This window comes from Triticum aestivum, chromosome 3A, assembly GCF_018294505.1.
Source record: "Triticum aestivum cultivar Chinese Spring chromosome 3A, IWGSC CS RefSeq v2.1, whole genome shotgun sequence".
Taxonomy (NCBI): domain Eukaryota; kingdom Viridiplantae; phylum Streptophyta; class Magnoliopsida; order Poales; family Poaceae; genus Triticum; species Triticum aestivum.
In genome coordinates, this window is record NC_057800.1 from 725,128,617 (window position 1) to 725,138,912 (window position 10,296).

The 10,296-nt window shown below is 39.6% G+C and overlaps 1 protein-coding gene across 2 annotated transcripts; it reads left to right on the forward strand.

Annotated features, from left to right (window-relative positions):
• The first annotated feature begins 2,548 nt into the window (after positions 1–2,548).
• Positions 2,549–8,994, forward strand: LOC123063504 (RNA-binding protein 24). 2 transcript variants are annotated; one of them, XM_044487307.1, is made up of 6 exons: positions 2,549–3,081; positions 3,206–3,356; positions 5,494–5,632; positions 7,391–7,430; positions 7,541–7,841; positions 8,005–8,994. In XM_044487307.1, exons 1-6 carry the CDS (start codon positions 2,896–2,898, stop codon positions 8,121–8,123), a joined length of 936 nt encoding a protein of 311 aa, XP_044343242.1. In that variant the 5' UTR covers positions 2,549–2,895; the 3' UTR covers positions 8,124–8,994. The 2 variants fall into 2 exon arrangements, with proteins under 2 accessions (XP_044343242.1, XP_044343243.1); XM_044487308.1 differs by having other exon boundaries at positions 2,551–3,081; positions 5,491–5,632.
• Positions 8,995–10,296: the final 1,302 nt, after the last annotated feature.

The window sequence follows — 10,296 nt, forward strand, 5'->3', positions numbered from 1 at the left end:
CTGTCATCTCAAAGAAGGTTCATGTATTGTTCTCCCACTCAGCAATTTTTTTCCCATACTTTCTTCTTTGGTAAGATCAATCGATTTGCAATTATTTTTCTCCTTATGGATTTTGGTTGCTTTCCGCTGATATATTGTTTTTATGGTGTCATTGTCATAGATGGATGTGGTCATCTTGGGGTTCTCATTACACCTAACCAATTCATTACGCCTACATAATTAAGAACACATATCATTAGTTTGCCCAAATTGCATATACTTATTAATTCAAAAGCTATTGCATAGCAATTGAGAATTCTATCTCACTGATCACCTTTCATCTTTCATGCTCTCTCCTTTCCGACCTTGGTGTGCAACCTGGCAGCACTTGTGGCATGTGCATAGATCACATCCATGTTTATATACTATATGTTATTTTTTTTATAAAAATCAAGGCTTAATTTTGAATGTTTTTATATAAAAATCTGGGTTCACTAGAGCAAAATTATCACGGACAGATGAGCACAAGAGACGCGACATACGTGAATAAATTGACTTTTGATAAAAATATATTATTAATTTGGGTTGGTTGTCTTCTTACGCAATGTTTCATTGAATACTATCTCTTGTGAGACCCTCAAATATTCTTCTGTAGCTGAAAAGCCATTGTTGACGACAAGTTTAGTGAGACAAAAGTTGAAGCTACAATTAGCATGTTCGCCCCATGGGCCATACATGGCCTATACACATACACTTTTTCAGGTAGATATACTATTGTCTAATCCCGCATTCATAAGCATGATGATCATATATGTGGATGTAAAATCATTTAGCAAATAGAATCAAAAGTCAATGCACATATAATTAATGCAAAGTGAAATACATGAAATAAACACAAAAAAGGTGTCTTCTTAACAGAACGACTTCAACAAGAATGTGTTTATCCACTACTTCACATGGGTCAGCTGCAAAAGTACAAAGAGGTACATATGATACATAATGAGAGTAGGGAGCGATAATAGTTAAACCTATCGACACACTAATTAAAGTAGTCAAGTTGTTAGTATGTGTAGCTGTCATCTCAAAGAATGTTTGTGTATTGCTCTCCCTTCAATCAATTTTTTTTCTCATACTTTCTTCTTTGATAAGATCGATCGATTTACAATTCCTTTTTCCTTATGGATTTTGATTGCTTTCCATTGATATATTGCTTTCATGGTGTCATGTTCATAGATGGATGTCATCATTTGGGGGTTCTCATTACACCTACATAGTTCATGACGGCCAAAAAAAACTCATTCATATCATTAGTTTTCCCAAAGCACATATAATTAATATTACAAAAGCTATGCGCTAGCAATTGAGAATTATATCTCAATGATCAAATTTAATCTTTCAAGCTCTCCTCTTCCAGGCCTTGGCAAGCAATCTTGACGAGGATATGACATTTGGGCATGTTAATCGAGCAAGGGGCACAAGTCTATCTGTCGTCCGACCTGAGTCGTGTAACCCTAGCTCAACCGGGTATATAAGGCAAGTTGGGAATCTTCTCTGGGGATCGAACATATTCTAGATCTTCCTAGAGCTAGGGTTCTCACCTGCCACCATCTTCTTCTGGTCCGCCACTAGGTCGAGAGCTTGGAACCGAGAAACCAATCTCTTTGATGATCCTCCCGATCATCGGTGAGCACAACAACAATACAACCACCAAATGCAGGAGTAGGGTCTTACCTTCTCCCGAAGAGCATGGACATGGTAAATCCCATGCCTCCTGTCTTACCATCTTGATTCACCGCTCGCACCCCCTTCGAATAACTGTTTTGTTGCTCGATGGCACTGCTGCACTCAAAATCACCGACAAACCTACCAACAACTTAATAATAAATATTTTATGACAAAAGGAAGCATCATATAATTGCAATCGTTTTGCACCTAATTCCTTAGGACAAGTAGTTTCATACATGGGTGTGGGTAACTAGAGTGTCACCGATTATACCCAAATTACTTACATAATAATTAAAAAAAGACTTGGTGTGGTTGAATAAAAACAGAATCACCATTTAATTGTTACAGCAGGGTTAATCCTTGGGCCCTGATAAGTGCCACACGCGTGGCATGAAGCAATTTTGCCCTGACGTTTTTTGAATGCAAGTTTGGTTATCCGAGGATGACAAGTTTAGTTATGAAGCATGGCAACTTTCTGTTTTGATGGCAAATTTCAATTTTTGAGGGTTTTTTTTTCGGATGGCAACTTAGTGTCAAAAACGCCAGGACAGTGTTTCTTCATGCCACACATGTGGCATTTATCATTTGCGTTATTCTTGGAGACCGTGCCCATATCCAAAACATCGTGTACTCAGCCTGGCCATATGTTAAAATTGTCACTTTGGACGATAGAGAAATTTTGACTAACTAAGGATGTATTTTGAATATTTAGTTAATTTCAGGACATCATTTACACATACATACATACAAATGTTGGGAATACATGCATGCACGGGAACGTGCAAGGAAGGTCCCACCCCTACCTCCTCGACTCCTTCTTTCCCTTTGCCGGCTAACTTTCGCTTTCTTTCTCCTCTCTCTTTCCTTCTCTTTCCTCTCCTCTCTCTCTCCTCCCAATCCCCAATCCTTCTCTCTCTCTAGAGGACCTTAGGCGAGCACAGGCATCCAGGCTAGCAGCTAGGGTTGTTGGTGCAAGCTTTCCTTTCCTCGGATCCCTTGCACATCAAGCCTCGATCGCACCTCACCTCGCGCTTTTTTGACGTCCCCCAAAGCACACACAGACGCCGGGTGCCAGGTTAGTTATTAGTTCCTCTCTCGGTTGGTGGACAGACACTAGCCAGCTAGAGAGAGATCACGAGATCAGGAGAGGCCGCCCAGAGCTAGAGCTAGAAGAAGAAGGAGGAGAAGGGGATGTCCATGGCTCATCAGGCGGCGGCCAGCGGCGGCGACACGAGGCTGACCAAGGTGTTCGTGGGGGGGCTGGCGTGGGAGACGAGCAAGGAGGGCGTGCGCGGCCACTTCGAGCGCTTCGGCGAGATCCTCGAGGCCGTCGTCATCGCCGACAAGGGCACCGGCAGATCCAAGGGCTACGGATTTGTGAGTACCCTACCCACCCAAACAATTCTCTCTTCCCCTCATCATCCATCCATCTTCAGCGGGTAATTCTCTTGCTGAATTGAGCTCCGATAATTGATGCTATGTCTGGATGGATGCTTGGCAGGTTACCTTCCGGGAGGCGGAGGCGGCCATGAGGGCGTGCTTGGATCCCTACCCGGTGATTGACGGCCGGAGGGCCAACTGCAACCTCGCCTGTCTCGGGGTCCAGAGGTCCAAGGCGCCGCAACCACTGCCTTATCTGCAACCATATGCTGGTAATTAATTAGTGTTCTTCTTTGATTCACTTAAAATTTACTGAATTATGCTAATTAGTTAGTGAGAACTGAGCGCCATGCACGTCTTAGTTTGATTGTTGGTCGTTGACCATGAGCAAGAAGCTAGCTAGACGTGCTTGCATGATGCAATTATATACCAGTTACTGTTTGCTCAATTAATTAGTTAGATGTTTTTATTAACTTGTAATTTGCGCAACTATACTTATAGTTGATGACCATGAGCAAGAAGCTATGCTTGAGCACGTCGTGCATGCCATGCATGTATCAGTTACTGTTTGGTGTTTGCTAATCAAGATCTGCCAACTTAATTAATCAAGCATGTCGAATTGTAGATGATCAGTGACCAGATGATGCAAAGTTCTTGCCAAACTTAGTAGTTTTAGCTAGAGGTGCACATGGTTAAGAATGCACATCATTTTATGCATGCTTAATTAGTGCAATTGCTGAAAACTACTGGTGTTACAGATTTGCTGGTACTCCCTCCGCAAATTAATATAAGAACGTTTAGGATACTAAAGTAATGATCTAAATGCTCTTATATTAGTTTACAGAGGGATTACTAATTAAGCTGCGTAAACGCCTAATGGTTTTGCTGATGTTTACACTGTTGAGATTACACTTTAAGAAAGTATGTCTCTTTTGTTTAGAGTGAGTCTTAAGAACAAAATCTGATTTGATTCTTACATCACTCTGGAACAATCTGCAAGGAGATGCTAATTCTCAATGATTATTAATTTAATACTGGTGTAACTTTTGGCTGTTAAAGTATGTTTAACACTATTCAGAATGGTAATGTGAAAACAATATGTTTTTTATTTGTTACGAAATAGTATACTTATAGAATATAATTCTTTTACTAGCATATACTCCCTCCTTTCTTTCGAGGGAAAACATAAGGTGTTCTGGACATGTCTTGAGTCCACATTGACTACACATATCATTTGAATTATTCAGAATGATAATTGAAAATTCGTATCTGTAGATTTTTGTCGGAAAGTATCTATAGAATAATATAATTTCCTTGGTCCTTGTTCATATAGTAGTATTCAGTAGACATTAGTAGTCAAATCTACACCTTAATGACATTGCCAATACCTAAAATATCAATTGTTATTTGTGACATAGAGTACAATGACATGCATAGCCGCATATGACTAGTCATAGTGGGAATAGCATAGGTAGTAACATACATACTCATGTAATGCCAACTAGGCATATTAGTGACATGACAGAGTATTAACTGAGGAAAGATGGTGACTATGTTACCATCACATAGTGCTTCTCAAGAGAAAATGAGTCTTCGGGAAAATAAATAAAGATATTAACACTATAAAGATAGTGACATAGACTATTGCCATATGCATGACACTAGCATAAGTTACTCTCCACAAGGAGTAGCCTGGGTGTAACGGTCAAAGGAGTATGCATGTCGGAGACTTGTCAGCGTCAACCAAACCGATGCTATTGGGAGGATTCTGACAGACTAATCAATCGATGATGCCATAGTACACTAAACATGAAATTTCAGCCTAGGTTAAGGGCCATGGATAATGCAAATTGAGATGGAACTATTCAAGGAACATATATAGTACATGCACAATACCGTTAGTAGCAGTATGCATGCGCCCGACAGATTTTCACCGAAGGTGAAAAGGTAGCCCGCGCATGCATGACTAGATAGCTTTGCTGCAAAGCTGTAAAAGGCAGGCACGGTTCGTTATTCTTGGGAGCTGGTCCTTGCTGCAACATCCACCAACGTAGGACTAGTAAATAAAGTTCGGTGCGTCTGTCTCTGTCCCGGATCTGCACTTTTTAATCTGCCTCTAAAACTATAAATACTCACTCTGTTGATCTATGCGAGGCACGGTTTGGCTGTCCTAAGTTGTGTTTGACCAATAATCAACTCTGAACGTTACTAATTCTTTATCATGGTAGTAAACCGGTCCTTCACACGGTACCGTGAACAAGGTGCAAAAGAAGGAGAAACAGCATTGCATTGGCGCGTCGATCTGTCTTCAATTTATTCCAGTTATGCACGATCCGTGCAAGTACACAACCGACTTATTGGCTGTTTATTAACTTGTCCATGTCCCTTCTTCGTCCCCGCACGCAGCAGTAGGCCATGTCCATGGTGGAGGCAACATCAACACGAGGGCAATGAAAGCTGCCATTGCTGCTGCTGGTGCTGGTGGTGCCAGCTTCGTCGACCATGGCATCCAGCAAGGGATCCCTGCCGCGGCCTACAACATGTACGGGTGAGTGTGCTCCATTGGTTCCCCCTTTCTCTAGATCTGTACTCTTTCTCTGTGCTTGCTGGGGCAGCTCGAGTTTGCTAGCTGGAAAGGGGGTGGTTTTGGTTAAAGGCGGTTGCATGCTCGTTGATGGTTGGCGGTTGGGGGCCAGGACTGCACCGTCCATCCATGCTCCATGTGCCCCTGCTTCTCCCTCCAGCTTCCATGTGCCCCCACAGCTCATATATCCATATAGTACTCGCACTCTCTCTCTCTCTCTCTCTCTCTCTCTCTCTCTCTCTCTCTCTCTCTCTCTCTCTCTCTCTCTCTCTCTCTCTCTCTCTCTCTCTCATCCAAAAAACAAAGTGCAACTACCATGCGTGCACTTTGTGTGTGTAGAGAGAGAGGGCGGCAGTGAGGGGGGTGGATTAGGAGTAGGTTTAATGCGACGTAGAGCGAGGGTGGGCACCTAATCATGTAGGTATGCGGGGTAGAGCGATTGGCATGCATGCATGCATGCGGTGTACATGTATTAATGTCTTACAGATGCAGCTACAGAATACACATACAAGTTCGTTGAGTAATCTTGCTTTGCATCACCCACACATACGTAGTGCAAAAACACATAGGTTAACACAACAGCAACTAACATTACAGTTAGTAGTGTAGAAAAGATTGTTTACTTTTCAGCTTTGAATTATGTGTGATTTTCGCTTGGTTTAGCTCTGAATTATCAACTTGGCTAGTTCCCCTCCCTCTTCCTTTAAACCTCCTAATCTATATCATATCTAGAGCGTAGTTTACATCTGGCCAGCTTAATTTTGTGATGCCAAAATCGTTTCTGCAAAATTCTTACTTTTTTCTTTTGGAAAATTCACACATGAACTAGGATGTGGTGTCAAGTTTATGTGTGTAGTTTTTTTGTTTTAAATAACATGAAAATTTATGACCCATGCAAAAAAACTAACCTATTCACGTGTTTTGCACTTATCACAGTTACTCTTATTTGTAGCATGAACTTATAGGTTTTCAATTAGAATTATGTAGGCATCCTTCTTCTATAAGCTGGCTAGGCTTAATTTATACCTTACTTCATCCAGACTTGCAGTTTTTGTGACGTAGTTGTTGATAGTTTTTTCTACTCGGTTAGTCAATTACAACGTCTGCCTTGAGACAAAAGTTATAAGACATCTTTTGAAAGACGGAGGGAGTATGTGATAATGATATGATAGTTTAGCACGTTAAGTAAGCAGAAACATAGTTTGAGGAGAAAACTATAGTGAAATTAATCAAGTGAACTAAAGTTACAAAAAAATTCACAGAATGTCCACATAATTCAACACGAGGACCATGTTATATCACGAGCACCCACAAAAAAAGAAGCAAAAATATGATCAAATGAACAATGCACAAAAGGCAAAATGTTTATTTTTTTAATATTGTATATAGAAACCACTTTTAAGTACATTGCGAATTTGATCATATTTTTTACATGAAATATTGCACGTGCAGAAATTTAATATGATACATATCTACTGTTCTTTTTGACAACTTTTGAAATGCATAAAGAAAATTAACTCAAAACTCAAGCGCCACCCTTCCATCTTACATGCACATTTGCTTTTCCCAAACTATACATGAAACTGAGTAAAAAATACTCTCTTCGTTCCAAAATAAGTGACTCAACTTTGACAGAGGGAGTAGAAGGAAACCGAATTTAAAAAAAAATTGCAGAGAAAATATTTGTTTACCTGATTTCTATCTTCTCAAAATCAATTGCAGGTACTCTCCATATTTCTCGGACTACGGTTACCAGCCACTGGTACGTATCCTATCCGTGAAAAAACAACTGTTTTGCTTGCTTGTCGTGAATTATTATTGTACAACATGTCAAATCATGTACATGCATGCCTCGCGCGAAATTTTTGCCAGACATACTATCAGGCGTACGGTGGGCTGGCCGGAGGGGCACAGTACCAGGTCTTCAACGGTGGTGCCGCCACAGCGGGGACGGCGGGGCTAGCAATGGCTGATCCTACCGGGCTCTACCCCTACTACCAATATGGCCCTGCTGTGAGCACCGCCGCTGCGTACAGCATGATGCAGTACCCCCAGATGTACCAGTATGCGGCGGTCGGCGCCCCGCCGGAGAGCAGCCCTACCGCGGTGTCCGGCCTCCACCAGTTCATTGGCGCCGCTGCCTTTGAGCCTAATACTGGCGCCCAGGCAGGAGGTGATAATTTTGCTTTTTTAAAACTAAATTATTGTTTGACCTAGAGATTGTAAACAAATGTTCATAATGAAATTCATAATATTAGCCTTGAAATCAGTTTTGGGTCAAGATCCACTTGGTTTAGGATCCTGATTAAAGTGTTTTTCTTATTTTCTCTTTGCAGGTATGACGCTGGCTCAGCTGACAGCTCCAGCTCCGCTGGCACCTGCACCACAGTATCAGTACAGGCTCGTCTCTCCCATGCCCATTGCAACACCAGATCAGAAGAAGCCCTTAGCCTAGAAAGCCATGGCTGCCTTAATTAAATCTGCATCTTTCATGCACCTACATATCTTCTTTCCTCATTTACATGCATATCTCTGCACTGCAACTTACTAACTTGCTGCCAATGACCACCATGGGCTGAGTGGTGCATTTGGCAAACTAACAGGACTTGAAGTCCAATTTTCCATTTTGTAGTAGTCTGGTCTGGTACCTAATTAAGGTCTTATATCTTTTGAAAAAACAATAATCTAAATGCATGCATGTGTCCTCGGTCAGCACAAGCAGCTAATCTTTATGCATATATAGGTCACAAATTAATAGTTAGTCTATCTTTGGTTAAATATTACTCGTGAAGTTCACATTACTTAGGTGTAGCAAAGTTTTTGGTGCACCTTGCGCTCTTAAGGAAGAGTGCATGGTCAAATAGTTAAGTGGTTGAGTCGCTGCTGATTTTTCATAAGCAGCTTATGTCTCCCAGGGAAAAAAACTTTTTCATGGGGTGTAGCTCCATATAAATTAAGCTCATGGAGTTGCACAATGAGTTTAGTTAGTCAAGGATATTTTTAAACACGTACATTGGGGTGTCCTTATATTTCTCTATTAATTTGGTCATTGACTTTGGTTCCCTTCCTCGTCCCCAACACCATGCATGCATTGCATCCATATGCATCCTCTTCACCAACTAAGGCAGCCATGGCTAGGCCCAAGCTCGGATGAAAACTTACATACTTGAAACAGTGACAAAATTATATTTATTATTAATTCGCTGCAGATCTTATTATGTAATGACTATTATGAAATGCACATGCATATAGCCTCCATTTCAGAAGCTAATGTGCGTACAAATGCATATCTTTGGGACACTCTGAACTCATTTCCCAATCGTTCATTTGCATGTCACATTGCCAGTAGATTTATCATTGGAAATCATAAATTATGAAACCTATGCACAAACATATATAGTCTTTTTTGGTCGAGATCAATACATAGAAAAAAACATGGGCGCCATTACCTGTTACTCTTCGATTCCTCGCAACACTAGGCCGGTCCTCATATTTTCACCACAATTAATATTCATGTGATTACGTATTAGATATTTTTAGAAAAATGTGCACATAATGTTTCATCTATGTTAGTGGTAAGTTGCAGATGAAAAAAAATGTATCAAATAGGTATAATAAAACCCGATTGATATAGATAAATACACATTTAGCACTTACTGCTCACAGAGTTTATTGGAGGAGGAAACTTTAAATTTATTAAAACTTTATTGCTGGATGGGGCTCAGGGCTTCGAGAGACAATATACATTTACATATGAAAAATTCTTTAATTAGTAATACTATTATAATTTAAAAAACTTTTATATTGTATATATAAAATTATATAGCTATGTATTACATATGAATTGCCTGAGAGTATTTTAATTACCACGCTCGTGTAAAAAACAAATCAGTAATGTTTAAAATGGATTAAAACTAGACAATCATATGTGGGTAACCCATATAAAATTTTCCAAATATTGAATACACGTGATTACAATACAAATACTCAATACTTAATTTATAGTGATCTTTTTACTTATTCATAACTCCATATGACTCTAATTTAAGTATTTTATTTCGTTGATACAATTGAGATTACAAATCTTAACTTCTAATAATGCTAGTAAGCACTCAAACTTTTATATAATTCAAATAATTATGTACACTTACAAATACAATAACTAATAAGTATTAACATTTTATTTAATGTTTTTATTTTACGTTTTAGTTTGAGATGTTTTACTACAATGATTACCATCTAAATTTAAGCAAAGTGTAACTAAAACAACAACAAAACTAAATCCATATAAAATAGCTTATGCCTAAGATATACCATAGTATGGTTATATGTTTTAGTACCCACAAGTTCATAGAGGTTCTAAATATACTTAGTCTAACCAATATCCCGAAAGAACTTTCTAGTTAGAAGAGTCTAACAAAATCCCAATAGAACTTTCTAGCTAGAAGAGGAATGCATAAAAATTCCAAACAGACACCAAGCTCCATGGAGGCCTTAATTTAAAACTTCAAATTTTTCAGTTTCAAATAATTCTGAAAAAATACACATGGACCTAGTGAAATAGTGTGCATGTGGGAAAATTTTCAGGTTGAAATACGTCAAAATGTGAGCTTCACACAAAAAACAAA